This window comes from Muntiacus reevesi, chromosome 10 (genome assembly GCF_963930625.1).
Source record: "Muntiacus reevesi chromosome 10, mMunRee1.1, whole genome shotgun sequence".
NCBI classification, from domain to species: Eukaryota; Metazoa; Chordata; class Mammalia; order Artiodactyla; family Cervidae; genus Muntiacus; species Muntiacus reevesi.
This window is the reverse complement of record NC_089258.1, coordinates 8,232,711-8,250,025: the sequence shown is the minus strand read 5'-3', so window position 1 is coordinate 8,250,025 and position 17,315 is coordinate 8,232,711. Positions and strand designations below refer to the sequence as shown.

The window sequence follows — 17,315 nt, the reverse complement described above, 5'->3', positions numbered from 1 at the left end:
AGAAGAAGGGCACATCACACAACTGTTCCTCTCAAGATGATCCTATGGAGTTCTCAACTTCTAAGATTAGTTTATACAATGACACATGAAAATCTGAAAAATGAGACCCAAACACTGGGCCTGAAATAGATGACAAGAACTAAATTCCAGAAATTCCCTGGGAGTTCCCATGTGAAGGATGTATACGGCTCAGTTGACGACCATCACCCCCTACCTCCAGTCACTGTCTTGAAGAGAAGTGCTTCTCTCACCAGGAAAAGGTTCTAACTAGCAGTTTCAAAGACTCACTAAGATAGAAAGCCAGGATGGAACTAGGCTTTGCTCCCTAGGAGTAAGGGTCTCGACTTCCTTAAAAGATTACCACGATTCCATCTCTATTTAAAGCTACCCCCAGAGGGCAGCAAATCCCCAGTCCAGGATGAAGCAGGGACCCTCGTACCCTAAAGTGGATGGGCCCAAAAGAAACTGCACAATCAGATATGCCAAAGAATGATGAGTGTTCTGGTTTGAGATATACCCTCTGCAATTAGTTCACTGGCTTTGGTCTCAATGGTTCACTTTAACACTCTTTAAGTTAGATGGTAGTGAGAGTGGGGGATGGTGGTGGCTGAGGATCCCTAACTGTCTGGAGTGTTTTTAATTTCTCTAAAGCCTACAGTGAATTAGGGAGTGGAGAGGAGTATCCTGCTGACCAGAGCCCAACCACAAACCAGGGGGAATCAGGAGAAGGCCCATGCTAAAAGATGTTACAGGCTTCACTGGGTACTTCAACAGTAAAGAATCCACCTGCCAATGCAGAAGACACGAGTTCCATCCCTGGGTCGGGAAGATCCCCTGGAAAAGGAAATAGCAACCCACTCCAGTATTCTTGCCTGGGAAATCTCATGGACTTCAGGAGCCTGGTGAGCTACAGTCCTTGGGGTCGCAGAGAGGCAGACATGACTGAGCAACTAAACAAAAACAAGAGATGTTTCTGCAGTCTACCGAGTTTCTTTGGGAAAGGTCCATGGGCACTTACAGGCAGCAGTAAGCTCTCCGACAACGGAAGCACTCACACAGAAGCGAACATGTACCAAGAACGTCACTGCTGGGAACCTGCACTCTTTCTGAGGCAGGCCAGAGCTCATCTTTTCTACCAGCTAAGAGCAGGCTGATTATGGTCTCAGAGACATCCAACCAATTCAGTCAGGCTTCCTGACTCTAAATACCGCCTTGATATGCTGTTATTTAAAAATCTGAACTGGTATAACAAAAGTTCTTGAACTTCTATGACTTCTATTCTATAATACGATAACATGTTGTTCTGTGCTGCTGAAACAACCACATAAAGTAACCTCCCTGTATATGCAACTTCTCTGTGTGACCAAATCAGATTTCCTTCAAGATGATACAGTTCAACTCAGTCGCTGAGTCGTGTCCACTTTGCGACCCCATGGACTGTAGCACACCAGGCCTCCCTGTCCATCGGCAACTCCCAGAGCTTGCTCAAACTCATGTCCATCGAGTCGGTGATGCCATCCAACCATCTCATCCTCTGTTGTTCCCTTCTCCTCCTGCCTTCATTCTTTCCCAGTATCAGGGTCTTTTCCAATGAGTCAGTTCTTCACATGAGGTGGCCAAACTCAAGATGACACAAGTTACAATCTTTCTATCAATCTACCCTTCAACACTAAATCTGTTCCAATCTTCCCCTCTCCCTCCTTTGGAGAAAACTGCATCATTCTTAGTAGTAAGCCAAAAAAAAGTAATTGCAGTATTAAAATCCACAGGTTTAAAAATGGCAAACTTCCAATACCAATTTCAACCTTTGGCTCAAACTTCCCATTACTAAAGTACCACCTAGTCTGAAGAAAAATAACCCCAAATCAGTCAAACACACAGGAACCAGCTTCAGGGCAGAATGAGATGGGAGGAGGGAGGAGAGGGAAGTAGAGAGAAGATAAAATAAGGAGTACCAAGCAAGTGTAAAAAATATTTAAGAAAGTCAACAGGAAAAAGTAAAAAAGCACAAAGAGAGCAAACCTTTAAAAAACGCAAACACAAGACAAGGCAGCATGGGAAAAAAACAAACTGATTAGGCAGGAAAACATCATTCACATGCTACACATTATCTTTTTGAAGGAAAAGATTTAAAAGATAAAGGGAGGAAAAAATCATTCCCAGGTTAGGTGCAAAGCTAATCATCTCTGTCCTCAGAAAAATACTCAGAACTACATGTAATTAATGTAATCAAGGTCAATTTGGTTATGCCCCATCCTTCCCTAAATCCTGAAAAGAAGAATGTGAGGGTGGCAACTGCTGGGTAGGATTTAGAAATCTGTGGCGCCGTGATGCAGGGGATTTAAAAGGCTTACCGTGGGACGCGTATTTGGAGGTGCTGATTCTTCTGTGCACACAGACAAGACAGACAGGGAAGGCGTCTGGGGAGGGGTCAGGGTTGGCACCTCTGTGCCACTGTCCAAGTTCAAAGCTGAAAGCCCAAGAGTAGGATGCCCATTGAGCTCACTGGCACTGCTTTGGGTGGAAGGCTTTAGGGAATTCCGGAACATGCCACCGCGGAGGCAGGATGTGCTATGGAAAGTGCTTGCCATCTTGGGTGTCTTCTGACTGCTGTCATCAGAGTCAAGTTTGGGGAAGGACAAGGACTTGATATTGCTTACTGCAGGAATGGGGGGGAGGGACACTTTGGAAGACAGCGACATCTTTTCACAGCTGCCCAGCTGTGGTAAGGTTACAAAGCCATTGGGTTTGTGAAGAGGCTTGAAATCCAGGGCGGCCCGCTCCAGAGAAGCCAGGACGTCCTCCTCCTGTAACACAGGCCCAGAGCCGCCTCGAGGCAAGTTACTGTCCAACAACTGGGCCATAATGGGTCCACTGGTTCCCACCAGAATGTTTCTCAGCTCTTCCTTCTCATCGATAGTTTTTAACTCCAGATTATCAAACGGGTCTTCTTCACACTCGAAGTCAGCAGGATTGAAGTCTGCCTTTGTGTGGGGCGGGCTGAGAACCTTCTGCTTCGCGGCACTGCTGCTGACCCGAGTCGGGGTGAGGATGCTGTTGTGCTGTAAGCTGGCGAGGATGGGGTTGATGGGAGGCGGCATGGCGGCTGCGCTGTGGGTCTTGGAGAAGCTCATTTTGCTGTCACCCTCTGGGCCACTCTGAGAATTCACTTTAGCTTCTGCTTCCTCAGCCTTGCGCTCTGCTTCCCACTGGGCTTCTTGGATCTTCTTAATATCTTCAGCCCACTCAATGGTTTTCTTTTCCAAGGAGAAGTCATACTGCAAAGATATATCAGAGAAAGGTGTGAACCACCGAATTCCCTTCTTTCTCACCTTGGCACAAGGGAACTGGACAAGGCAGCATTTAAGGTGCACGGGAGGATCCCACCTCAGGAAAACTAAGACTTCCTAAGCTTGTAAGACTTAATCAGACTTTGCTCCCTGGTTACACACAGAAATTATTGCGGAAGACCTCCCACCATCTCTAACCATATACCCAGGTCATATGTACCTTGCTGCTTCCTTGCTTCTCTCCCCTCAGGCCATTTCCCTTCCTAGAGTTCTCCACTGGAGGCTCCGGCAGAACTCAGCCAGCTCCTCTGTGAGGCACTCCTGACGGCCTGTTCCTTCCTCTGAGCTCTTACACAGTGTCTGTCTCTACCATGTGATGCTGAGCACGTGTGCCCACATGGAGCTTTAATCTTTCTCTAAAACATTTCCCCAACACTGTCACAAGCCTCTTGTGGGCAGCAACTGGGCTTCAGACCCTCTTAAGATCGCTGTTATCTAACACAATGTCCTATGTGCTCAATACTAACAACAGGCCCTAGTATTTAAGAAGTACTTACAAGGTGCCATGCATGATTCTAAGCACTTTTTATGTATTAGTTCTCTAGATTTTCTCAACATTACAACAGTTATGCTCAAGGTCATGATGCTGCTAAGTGGTTGAGCCTGGATCTGAACCCAGGCAGTGACAATATATTCTATGCTCTAAACCACTAACAAATTACAATGAACAAATTGTACTCCAACTGTAGGAAAAGTGCTTATTAAGAAATCTAGACATATTCAAATTAAGATTTTTACAGCGCAAACTCAACAAAAACAAATCACCTCATAAAAATATGGCCAGAGGATCTGAGTAGAATCTTCCAAAGAAGCCATACAGATGGACAGAGGCACATGAAAAGATGTTCAATACCACTAATTATTATGGAAATGCAAATCAAAACTACAATAAGGTATCACCTCACGCCCCTTAAAATGTCTACTATCAAAAAGGCAAGAAATAGCAAGTGCTGGAGAGAATACGGAGAAAAAGGAACCTTCATACATATTGTTGGTGGGAGCGTAAACTGGCACAGCCACTGTGGAAAACAGTATGGAAACTTCTCAAAAGAATTACCATATGATCCAGCAATTCCACTTCCGGGTATTTATCCAAAGAAGACACAAAGACCAATTCAAAAAGATATAGGCACTCCTGTGTTGATCACTATTCACAATACCAAGACACAGATACAATCTACATGCCCATCAATGGATGAATGGATAAAGATGATGTGGGGGAGGGGTGTGTGTTTATGTATGTACATATGTGTGTGCAATACACACACACAAAAACACAAACAACATGAAATTAAAGAAAGATGAAATTCTGTCATTTGCAACAACATGGACAGACCTTGATGGCATTATACTAAGTGAAGTAAGTCAGAAAGTGAAAGATAAATACTCCATGATTCCACATGTATACACACACAAGCATACAAAACAAGAACACAGAGAGCAAACAGGTCAGTTATGAGCCGAGGGACAAAAATTGAGTAAAGAAGGTCAGCAGTGTAGTGAGAGATGGAAATGAAATTCTGGTGGTAAGGGTGCTACAGTGTATACCTAAGTCAAAACATAATGCTATATACATGAAACTTTCACAATGTTACAAATCAATGTTACCTCAATTTTCTAAAAAAAGATTTTACAGTATAAACTGCACAAAAATTCACTTCAAGGTTCCTTAATAGCTTTAAGCATTGTTCAGTCACTAAGTCGTGTCTGACTCTTTGTAACCCCATGGACTACAGTACACCAGGTTTCCCTGTCCTTCACTATCTCCCAGAATTTGGTCAAATTCATGTTTGTTGAGTGGGTGACACCATCAAACCATCTCCTCCTCTGTCACCCTCTTCTCCTCCTGCCTTCAATCTTTCTCTCCCAGCATGAGGGTCTTTTCCAAAGAGTCAGCTCTTTGCAGCAAGTGGCCAAAGTACTGGCACTTCAGCTTCAGCTATCAGTTCTTCCAATGAATATTCAGGATGGATTTCCTCTAGGATTGACTGGTTTTATCTCCCTGCTGTCCAAGGTACTCTCAAGAGTTTCAGCACTACAATTCGAAAGCATCAATTCTTCACCACTCAGCCTTCTTTATGGTGCAACTCTCACATCCATACCTGACTTGGAAAAATCACAGCTTTGACTATATAGACCTTTGTCAGCAAAGGGATGTCTCTGCTTTTTCATATGCAGTCTAGGTGGGTCATAGCTTTTCTTCTAAGGAGCGTCTTTTAATTTCATGGCTGCAATCACTGTCCCCAGTGATTTTGGAGCACAAGAAAATAAAATCGTCACTGTTTCCACTTGCAGCTTCAAGTATAGATCAATTTATAAAAATTTCATTTTTATACTTGGAAAAAATTACCTATTAAACAAAATTCACCTAGAACAGGAGTAAAAACCTCTGGTGTTCACCCTAAGATAACAAAGCTGAACAGTGTGTCTGAGACACAGTGAGAGTAAAGAGGGGGAAGAGAGGAAAGAGGCCTACCATGACAAGAGTCTCAGAGCAGAAAACACAGAGTAGAAGAAAGTAGTTTCATCCCTAAACCTTTCAGCTGCAAATACCACAAGAGAAGCCTGGAAACGCACATGTCCAGAAGTTCATTTACACACTCCTGAGTCAGTTACTGAGCCTCAGAAAAACACTTGGGGTATCACAGGGCTTCCTTTCTACCTCTAACGGAACAGTGAGAAAACAGCACTGGCCAAAGGTTGCTGCTTCTAACTAGGGAGGAAATCCAATTGTGCAACTGGTTTCCCCCACCAAAAACAGGTGTGACCAACTTTCCACTGCATGTAAACACAGGTCTCTGAAGTTTTACTCCCAAAAGCAACTGGAAATTTCTTCCCTCTGTAATAAAACCTTGAGATTTTTTTTTAAGTTGCCAAAGTAATGTAGAATACTTGGAACATAGTTAAAAAAAAAAAAAAACAGAAAAAATTAGGAGAATTATTACAGTGAAAAAGAATGTGATTTTTGAGTGTGCAATAATAATAACAGCATTTAATATTTATGGAGTACTAGAAATCACAGGGAGAAGGCAACGGCAACCCACTCCAGTACTCTCGCCTGGAAAAAGAGGAGCCTGGTAGGCTGCAGTCCATGGGGTCGCAAAGAGTCGGACACGACTGAGTGACTTCACTTTCACTTTTCACTTTCATGCATTGGAGAAGGAAATGGCAACCCACTCCAGTGTTCTTTGCCTGGAGAGTCCCAGGGACGGGGGAGCCTGGTGGGCTGCCGTCTATGGGGCCACACAGAGTCAGACCCAACTGAAGCGACTTAGCAGCAGCAGCAGGATCAGAGTAAGCATTATAAATGCACTATTTTACTTAATGCTCATAACAATCTTATAAGATTACACAGCTATTACATGGCAATTCCAGCCCATGAATCAATGAACCAGAGTCTGCTCTAAGCTGACACTGAGGGCCACCCTCCCTATGTGGCCACCACTACTGTTTCCTTTTCAATGAAAACTGTCTGGGCCTGGGTGCAAGGTCGCCAAATGATTTACTGACTCACTTTGATGACTTTTAATCTGAAACCCAAGGGCAAATATGAAAAACTTACACGAAGCTTCAAGCTACCTGTTTAGGGCTCTAGATCTGACTCCTTTCTGGATAGAGAGGGAGCAGCACCAACACCACAGCCCAACCTCCTCCCGGAGAGCGGAGGCAGTCAAAGTTTAAGGGAGATATCTGCAGTTAGAGAACAAAAACACTTCAGCTAGCCCACACAGGAACGGAGCTTGGAGCCTTGATCTCCTCTTTTGTCATTAGTGGGCACTGTGAGTATGGCAGCCAAAGAACCAGGCACTCCTTAGGGCTTCACGCAGATCACACAGAAAATTCCTGGCAAAGCCTACAATGGCAACAAATGTGGGATTCTAAACAAATTTTCTGAATGATTCAATGAGGCAGTGAATAATATGAGAACTATTGAAATAAAATGCAGGTGTTATTTAACTCATGTTGCTAATAATGTCCTGCACACGGGGTACTATTTACTGAGTATTTGTTGCTGCCGATGAAAAAGCAACCAGACAAACAGAGCAAGGTGAAACTTCATACGGGAAACTGCCATCTCTTCTGGCCCAATAAAGTCTCCATACCAAAGGAGGATCAGTTCAGTATACAAAAGCAGGTAAGATATTCAACATTACCTGAAACTAGGGAAACGCACATCAAAACCACCATAAAAGAGGGACTCCCCTAGCAGTCTCGTGGTTAAGATGCACTGCTTCCACTGCAGGGGATGCAGGTTTGATCCCAGGTCAGCAAACTAGGCCCACATGCCACACCGTGAGGCCAAAAAGAAAAAAAAAAAAAAACATGAAATCACTGCACACCCATAAGGATGTATATAATAAAAAAGACAGGTGATAACAAAAGTTGGCAAGGATATGCAGAAACTGGAAACTTCATGCAGTGTAGGAAGGATTATAAACTGGTATGGCCACTTTGGAAAACAGTCTAGCAATTTCTCAAAAGGTAAAACACAGTTAATATATGATCCAGCAATTCCTCTCCTATGTGCATACCCAAGAAACTGAAAGCATTTGGGTCTGCACAAAAACAAACATTCACAGCAGTATTGTTCCTAAAAGCCAAAAAACTATAAACCGTCAAAAATGTTTATCAACTGTGGACTTCCCTGGAGCTCCAATGGTTAAGACTCCTAGCTTCCACTGCAGGGGGCATAGGTTCAACGCCTGGTCAGGGAACTAAGATCCCACATGCCGCTCAGTACAACCAACAAAAAAGTTTATCACCTGATGAACGAATAAACAAACGGTGGAATATCAACACAATGGAATTATTCAGCTATAAAAATCAATGGGTAAAACTTGAAAACATCATGCTACATAAAATAAACCTATCACATATGTATTTATACACTGTCATATATAAAAGACTAAATATTGTATTATTCCATTTATATGATATTCCAGAATAGACAAACTCATGAAAACAGAAAGCAGATTTAGTGGTTGCCAGGGTTTGATGCGAGGGGGAAATAGGGAGTGACTACTAATATACACTGGATTTCTTTTCAGGGTGATAAAAATGTTCTGGAATTAGATGGTGGTAATGGACATGAGTTTGCGTAAACTCCGGGAGTTGGTGATGGACAGGGAGGCCTGGCGTGCTGTGATTCATGGGATCGCAGAGTCGGACACGACTGAGCGACTGAAGTGAATAGTTATACAACTCCAAATGTAATAATAAAAAGACTCCACTTATTTGCATACCTTAAAAGGGAAAATTCTATGGTATGTGAATTATTAATCAATAAAGCTATTATTTAAAAATGTAACAAGTTCTTCCACAATGATTATTCCCTACTAAAGACTAGAAGAAAAATGAAGTTTTTATTACTATTTTTTGGCTGTGCCATGCCACTTGTAGGATCTTAGTTCCCCAACCAGGGATCAAACCCAGGTGCTCAGCAGTGAAAGCACAGAACAATCCTAACCACTGGATTGCCAGGGAATTCCCAAGTCTTTTTTTTCTCCCAAAGAATGCACTTTAGAGTAACATGGTAATGCTTCAGTAAATTCCCCGTCTTTGCCAAGAAGTTGTATTTTAAAAATCTAAAGTCACAGAAATAAGTATTTGGGTGAGTAGTGTACCCTTCTGTTTTTCCATATAACCTCTTCTCTAAACTGTAAGCTCCTGAGGACAGTGTAAGGCATCTGTCTCTATCCTCAGCCACAGCAGAGTGTCCCTCAAAAGCAGGCATTCAATAAGTGTAGGAAGTCACATGGCATGGGGGCATTTGCTGCTTTCAAGGTATAATTTTATACACTTATATATAACTGAGCTTTAGAGATGCAAGGACTGAAAAAGAAGCTATTGCGGGAATGGCATTTAAGCACAGTCTAGAAGAACAGATAGATTTTTAACAGGCAAACCACTTTCAGTATAATGAGAAAGAGGAGACTATTTCGAGCGGATATAAGCACTCACGAGAAAAGCGTGATACAGACAAGCAGTGCATGTAGTACATCCGACAAACCGCCAGTGTCCTGGTTTGGAGCCAGTGTGGGGGAGGTGATAAGCTAGGGCACTCGACCATAGTCTTATGTCTAGACTTGATTCAGTAAGGGTTGGTGAATCATTGTAAGTTTTTATATTCCGGAATATTATTCTAGAAACAATATGAAAAATAGAAGGAAAATTCTGTAAGCTCCTCTGTAAGCAGAGAAGCCCATTAAAGAGACTACGGAAATAGCCCAGGTGAAAAACTAAGGTAAGGATAAACTGAACGGCAAAGGGGCAACACATCAGAGAGAAAATACTACGTAACTTGAGGGACCAAGAAGGTAATGAGCACATTCAGAGAAGAAAAGAGGAGCAGCAAGTCAGGTGAGCAATAGGAATTTGTGTTGGGCAAGGTACAGAACCCCAGGAACATACAACCTAACAGAGTATACAAGATCTGTAAAAGATACATAAACATATACGGAGGTGTTGGGGGGTCGGGCACATGTGCATGCCTGTGTGTAAGAGACAATGTGAGCCAAGCAATAACAGGAGCTATCAGAAACGTAAATAAGAGAAGCTTTTTTCTTTTCTATTGCACTATACATCAAATTCTTACTCCTTAAAATTTTAAATGTACTAAACTTTAACTAAAAATAACCACTTACCTGTACTTCTCTGACAACCTGCAAACAATCAGGCAAGGAGAAGCCAATAGGAAGACCAACTTTAGCTGGTGTTTTGAATTTGTCTCCTATCTTAAATGGGACATCATCAAGGTAACTGAAAGTCCCTACAATCAAAAATAAAGTAGAAAATATCAGCAAAGAACTTATTATTTGTTTTTGTATAATCTTATGCCTAGGATATAACATTAATTTATGCTATCCTAAGACTAGAAGTTACAGAGTTCCTTCTCTGACTGCTTACCTTCTTCTGACCCTAGATCTCTAGGGAAGAACTCCCACTTGAGGCTACTTGATTTTACTTTGGTTGGGAAGATCCCCTGGAGGAGGGCATGGCAACCTACTCGTTTTCTTGCCTGGAGAAATTGGCATGGACAGAGGGGCCTGACGGGCTACAGTCCACAGGGTCACAAAGAGCAGGACAGGACCAAAGCGACTTAGCACTCACGAATACTTGGCACAAACGCCAAAGTACTCACAGCAACCTAAAAGGCCTCCCCAAACGCCCATTTCCTGTCTTGCCCTCAACTCCTGGCTTACTGCACTAGGTCACAGTGATTCTCTATTCCTCAACCATGACGTGGTCAAAATTACCTCAAAAAATCTGCACTGGCTGCTCCCTCTATCTGGAATGCTCTTCCCTCATATAGTCACACGGCTTACTCCTTCACCTCCTTCAAGTCTTTGCTCAAATGTCCCTTTCTAAGTGAGGCTTACCCTGACCACCCTTTAAAAAATTACACCCACACCCTAACCACAGTAAGCTCACATCACTATCTGTTTCTCCATAGCACTTATTACCTTCTAACATATTATATAATTTTCATTTTAATTGTATTTATTGTCTGTCTTGCCCAATAGAGTACAAGTAACTTGCAAGAATTTAAGTTTTATTTACTGATGTAGTCTCAAAACCTACAGTGCTGCCCAGCACATATAAGGCACTTATTAAATACTGCTGAACGGATGACAGAATCTTGATAGAATTTCCACAAAAGAACCTCTTTGGTTAGGCTTTCTCTACTCCAGTAAGGATCATTTTTTAATTAACACATAGAACAATTCTAAAAAAAAATTTTTAAGTGATATTTTGGAGATGTGGAAGGAAAACCAGACAACACCAGGGGAATCAGACGAGGATTATCAGGAGACACAAACCATACACAACTGAACTGCTTTTAGCTCCCTAAATGTTCTCTGTCCATCACAGATGAGTAATACAGAAAGATGGGACATTATAATAAACTGATAGGATCAGACAAAATGAAGTCGTTCTTGTCTATGAATCTTACTAGGTATACACTCCAAATCAGACCATCTTTTCTCTTCTGATCAGGTTTGGGGCTAACTTGCTGGCAGAAGTATCAGGGACAATGAAATACAGTTGATAAATTTTGCTTTTTGAATATTAGCAGCTAGCAGAATAAGGCTTGCTTCTGGGTCTCACACATGGATATCTTCTGGAGTATTCTCACGGACAGATTAAGACAATTACACATCTTCCATGAAGAGGCTTCTCTTGATAAAAACTCTGTAGATTTCAAGACTTATCAAGGTCAAGATATATTTGTAATCTTGTCATCATTCCCATTTCCCAAGAGCAGTAGACACGGCTCTGATATACCTGAAACCTCCAAAAGAAAGAAGGCTCCTGTTCCTACCCTTGGGGGAGAGCTTCCACCTCTTTCCCATATAACCTCTGGCTAGAATTAAAACATCTTAACTGTCTCTCACTCAGATAGTAAATTAAATCCACAACTGTGTTCAATTTAGTAATTTTTCTGAAGCACAACCATAACTGTTAACATTTTCGCAGTTTTCAAACTGGTCATATTTGTATAAGTGTTTTCTCAGGCACCAATGACTGTCACATTCCCACCCTTATTTATTTGATTAATCATGTCTTGTTCTTTAAGAATGAGCTTAAGAAAAACTTCCTTCTCAATCTCAGAACAGGTCTTACCACTCTGCATTATTAATAGTTTGTTTCCTTATACTCCCTGCCCACCCCCCACCAAAGACTTGGATCAAGACTTTAATCAAATTCCTATCCACATCTCCTAGGCTCAACGTAACATACAGCAGATGAGATCTGCTCAATGAGACTGAAGACCACATGGTCTTATACTTCTCTTGGTATTTATTAAAACTCAAAATGATTTACCTAAAATGGCAAAACTAGTGATGAAAATATTTTAACAGATATTCATGCAAGATGTAAGCACATTTGTAAGGCTCTGCAAAAAGTCACAAAAATGTACCAAACAGAGGTACCAAAACAAACAAACAAACAATCAGGTACCATCACAGCTTGCCAACAAAACCCTGGTTACAACACTAAAACCTTCTGCCACTTAAAATGCTTTACAGTACAGAGATCAAAAGCAAGGCTCTTTTTACTTGTAGAGAAGTTTTACCTGTTTACCTTGTAGAGAAGTTTTCCATGAAAACAGGTACTCAAAAGTTACTGAAAGAATCTACCTTCAGTTAGGTCCCTGATTAACTGGAAACAAAGCTGAACCAGTATTTTCTAAGCAGCACTGGGAAGACTTACAGTCAAGTTAATAATCACAAAATTAAGTCTTCTGTTTAAGAAAATTTTAAGTACACAAAGTAGGTTAATTATATGACACATACATATTTTAAAATTCCTATGTATAATAATACTTATGTGCATATATGATAAACAAATATAAGAAAACCTATCCACATTTAATACTAACAAAATTTTCTTAAATGAATAGTTCTTTTAGAGTTTGGTAATGGGGAGTTGAGGGGGGGAAACTACAAAAAAAAAAAAAGTACTGAAGATATGTGAGCCAAATGATAATATCTTTAAAGAAAGGTGTTCAGTTTCCCTGCACACCTTCCAGTTAGAAAATTATGACAGTGCTATAGATGCACACAGACGACTTCTATTCTGTAAATGGAAGTAGGTCTTGGCTTAGAGACGGACCAGATCAAGCAGAACACCTTGAAACAACTGAGATTTCCCTTTATCAGCACCAATTACAGGTAACTGGTTTAAAAAGCAGTTTCATTTCACTAACAAAGCCAATGCCCGGGTGATTTAGCACATTCTCTAACCTTCTGCCCCCTCCCCCCAGGCTTTGCTAACAGGGAATGAGTAAACAAGTTTCATGATTATTGGGAGGAGGGGTTAGAGCTAAAAGGCAAAAGGGATTTAACAGACAGCAACAAAAAGCAACTTTTTGAATAAGGGACAGAGATTAGTACAACTGAATGAGTTTGCTTTGAGGATTACGAAGAATATTTTTACAAATATAACCAACTATATACCTTAGGAACTATTCATTTTTAGCCAATATATCAGAATATCTATTTAAAAACATCAATTTCTCTTGTATCTCAATACATTTTATTATTAAATAGATTCAATAAAACCTCAACCACATGGCCAAGAGAATTAAGCACTGTGGCTAACAATTTTCTGGCTCAACCCAAGTACCTTTTAGTTTCATTCTTTATTACTGAAGATCCTCCTAAAACATCTGAGACCATTACCCTCAGTTTCATTTAAAAAGGCAAAGTACATCTCTGATGGAGGGGTTGTTCCTTGAGGTCAGTTTCTGCACACTGCTGGCCATTATGGCATGGTAGAAGGAAACAGGCTGAATGTGTAAATGACTCAGGATAAATTCTGAGATGGTTTCATTCTGTTTCCTTTCTTTCTAAATTGCTGTTTATGATCTTGTAACCTGCCTGATTTTCTGGGAAAAAAAAATGTAATTCTACATGGGGATAGAAATTCCTAATAGAGGGTAGCAAACGGATTACGCTTAATGCAGATTTGAACTGTGCATTCAAATTGAGGTTTTTAAAAAAGACTAGATCAAATTTAAAATTAGGTGAAAATGGCAATTCCATTAACTATCATTACCTTAAAGCTGTAAATGAGGTTAACAGTTGCAAAATCAGATCTATAGATAAATGGAAAGACAAACACACACACATGTACACATACACACATACAATCATGTAAGTATCACTACAAGATAAGTAGCCAAAAGAAAACGTCATTCACACTCTAACAAAAAACAAGATAACCTACAAAATCAGCTTTTTAATATGCAGGGTCTGGCGTTAGATCAAAAATAAGACACAAAAAAGCAAGAAAAAGTGATCCATCATCAAAAGAAGAACCCAAATGCAGGGACTGCAAAGATATTGGAATTCTCAGAGAACTTTAAAAAAACTGTAATCAATGTGTTAAAGGATCCAATGGAATAGGTGAATATGTGTGAGCAGATGGGGAATTTCAACAAAGAAACGGAAATAAAGAGAGATAAATGTAAACAAATGGAAATTCAGTATGAGAGAATAAAATTTTTGATAGTTCATAATAAGCCAGGCTATGGTAATCAGAAGAAAATACTCAGAAGAGGAAAGAATTAAAGGAACTGAAATTAGGTCAAAAGAAATTAAAAGAATTAAAACACAAAGAGAAAAAAAAATGGAACAGAGTCTTAAGAGATCTCTGGGACAATAGCAAAGAGCCTAATGCCCATGTGGTTAGTCTCAAAAGGCTGAGAGAGATATATGTAGCAAAGGAAATGAGAGAGAAGATAATGGCTACAAATTTTCAAAAGTAGTAAAGGACATCCAAGTTTAGCTAACTCCAAGCAGGGTAAGAACATAGAAAAATCACACCAGGGCACCTCATAATCAAAATGTTGCAAACAAAAGCTAAAATCTTAAAAGAGGGGAGATGGGCATCATATTATGTACAGAAGAAAATGATAAAAGGATGGTTGACTTCTCTATATTACACTGTTACTTAAAAAACAGCAGTAACATATCAACTTTTAAAACAATCTTGGACGTCCCTGGTAATTCAGAGTTAAGACTCTGAGCTTCCACTGCAGGGACACAGGTTCCCTTGGTTAGGGAACTGAGATCCCACACGCCATACAGTGTGGCCAGAAAATAAATATATACATTTTTTTCTATCATTCAGCAGAAAAAGTAATTCAATATCTTAGTAAAAATTACACAAAGAGCAAAACAAATATTTCTAAAAGTTAGCTAAAAACAGTCATAAATATGACAGCTTGGCCTTTCAAAGGAGGGAGTTTTTAGTTTTATTAAGCCCAATTACAAAGACATTTTTTTCTCAAATTAGAATCTCAAGGCATTTTTCCAGATACTAAAAAGTCATTTGTTTGTTGAAATATTTTTTTAAAAATCCTTTAAAATTCACTTCTGGAAAATAACTTTTTCTCAGATAAAACAAGCGGAAAATTAATTAAAAATTAAAGACTGACATTCAGAAAGGCCGGCTCTAAACTGAGCCAAAGGTTTGCAATTTGCATACTATAAGAAAAATATTTTTAAAGGTCTTTGGAAAGTTTCTATATCTCTTTTTCTATTATTTAGGTGTATATGGTTACTGATGACAGTGAAAGAAGTTCAATCTCAGCTGAAAAGAAAGAACTTGAAGAAAAATAAAATACTAGTTATAAGACAGCATAGTATAAGATACAGGCAGCACAAATATTTAAATTTTAAAAAGTATTTTCATATTCAGTCATGAGAGCAACTGTTACCTCCTTGTGCACACTTCAAATGACCTAGAATTACACACACACACACACACACACACACACACACACACACACACACTCTCTCTCTCTCTCTCTCTCTCTCTCTCTCTCTCTCTCTCTCTCTCTCTCTCTCTAATCCCCAACCAGATAATACCTAACTTAGCGGGGACCAACCCAGAGGCTCATAAACTAAATGGTGTCAAATCAGATACTCAAGGGATACAAAAACTTTAGCTATATGATGCTAGCCACTTAAGTTCAAAAATCAAGTATCAAGAAGCAAACATAACTAGGGAGGCCATTTTTGGCCCTGTGCACTCTACACAAGTAGGTCAAGAAAGCAAGCCTATAAACAGAATAAAAATGGAGCACGTCCGCAGAGAAGAGCACAAGAGATGGACAGAGTTGTAGACATGATTTCCTGGGTTTCTAATTTCAGCCTTGTAAAAGGCCAGGCGGAATTTGATTTCTTGCATTCAAATGCCTACAAGATTGCCTATTAAATATTCTCCACTCATTCACTTTAATTTCTATTCCTTAAGCTACATGGTATCTAAAAAATAAGATTCTTTATTTTAAAAACCGAACTAAAGGCCACCAAAATTCAAGTAGGAGCTCAGCGAATTAAAGCAGAAGCCAAAGAGAGAAAATCTTCTCAAATTTTACTCGGATAGAATGTCTCATTTAAACAATAATACTTTGGTTAGGAATGTAAAGAGGAGGAAGTCCTTAAAAATTTAATCTTTACTGATCAGAATTACAATCTTCTCTCTAGACTGTTTAGCTGGAATACATAATAAACTAAAGTCCAACTTATTTTCACTCCAATGAAAACGGAGTTTCCTTGTTCTTTTCTCTCCTAGGTCTTCCCTCTCTCCTTGGCTCTGTCCTCTCTTTTCCCTTGAAAAAGTGACCCAGAGGCAACTAAGATCTGCCTCTCTATATCATGTGAATACTTTGGAAAAGTCCTGTAATAATCCTTAACGGAGTTAGCTTATCTGGAAGATCTGATGCCTGACCCGTTACACAGAATACAAATTTCAGAGTTTGAATGACTGTTCCAAAAGGATTTAACAAAACATATGCAAGCAATGTATGTAAGCATATGCACAGCGGTGGTTCAAAATATTAAAGCTGTTGTGTAAAATATATAAACAAGTTAAAAACCATAGTTAACTGTTGTACTACTCTGACTCAGCTAGTGACATTTTTAGATCAGAAGAGCATAATGATACATGTTGCCATTCAGTCTAACAAATCACTTTTACAATGACATAATTTTTAAATGGTTTTAAATAGTTTTAATAATAGTTTTAAATAGTTTTAAAAACCCCTTTTAAAATAATTGTGTTATCTGGATATTTCTGGTGTTTCTTATCTTTTACTTATGAAAAGATGGTCTAATTTTAACTTCCTAGGTACTTTCATTCCTATCAAACACAGATAACAAAGTTTATTAATATAATCATTTTGGAAGGTTTTATCTCAGAAAAAGATGATAAACTATTAGTTATTAAATGCAAAATTGTAATTCATGCTGGTTAGTTGCTAAGTCGTGTCCAACTTTTTGCCACCACATGGACTGTAGCCTGCCAGGCTCTCTGTCCATGGAATTTCCCAGGCAAGAATACTGGAGTGGGTTGCCATTTCCTTCTCCAGGGGATCCCAACCCAGGGATCAAACCTGTGTCTCCTGCATTGGCAGGAAGATACTTTACTGCTGAGCCACCAGAGAAGCCC

General features: G+C 39.9%; 1 protein-coding gene across 5 annotated transcripts in view; it reads right to left on the bottom strand.

Annotated features, from left to right (window-relative positions):
* The window catches only part of UBAP1 (ubiquitin associated protein 1), a 66,963-nt gene that overhangs the window by 7,297 nt on the left and 42,351 nt on the right, over positions 1 to 17,315 (bottom strand). For 3 of the 5 annotated variants that reach the window (XM_065901584.1, XM_065901588.1, XM_065901585.1), the window contains exons 3-4: positions 9,995 to 10,119; positions 2,355 to 3,278 (exon numbers count right to left, since the gene is read on the bottom strand). In XM_065901584.1, the coding sequence (XP_065757656.1) occupies positions 2,355 to 3,278; positions 9,995 to 10,119 (1,049 nt within the window). The remainder of the gene's footprint in view (positions 1 to 2,354; positions 3,279 to 9,994; positions 10,120 to 17,315) is intronic. The other 2 variants (XM_065901586.1, XM_065901587.1) reach the window with 1 other exon arrangement.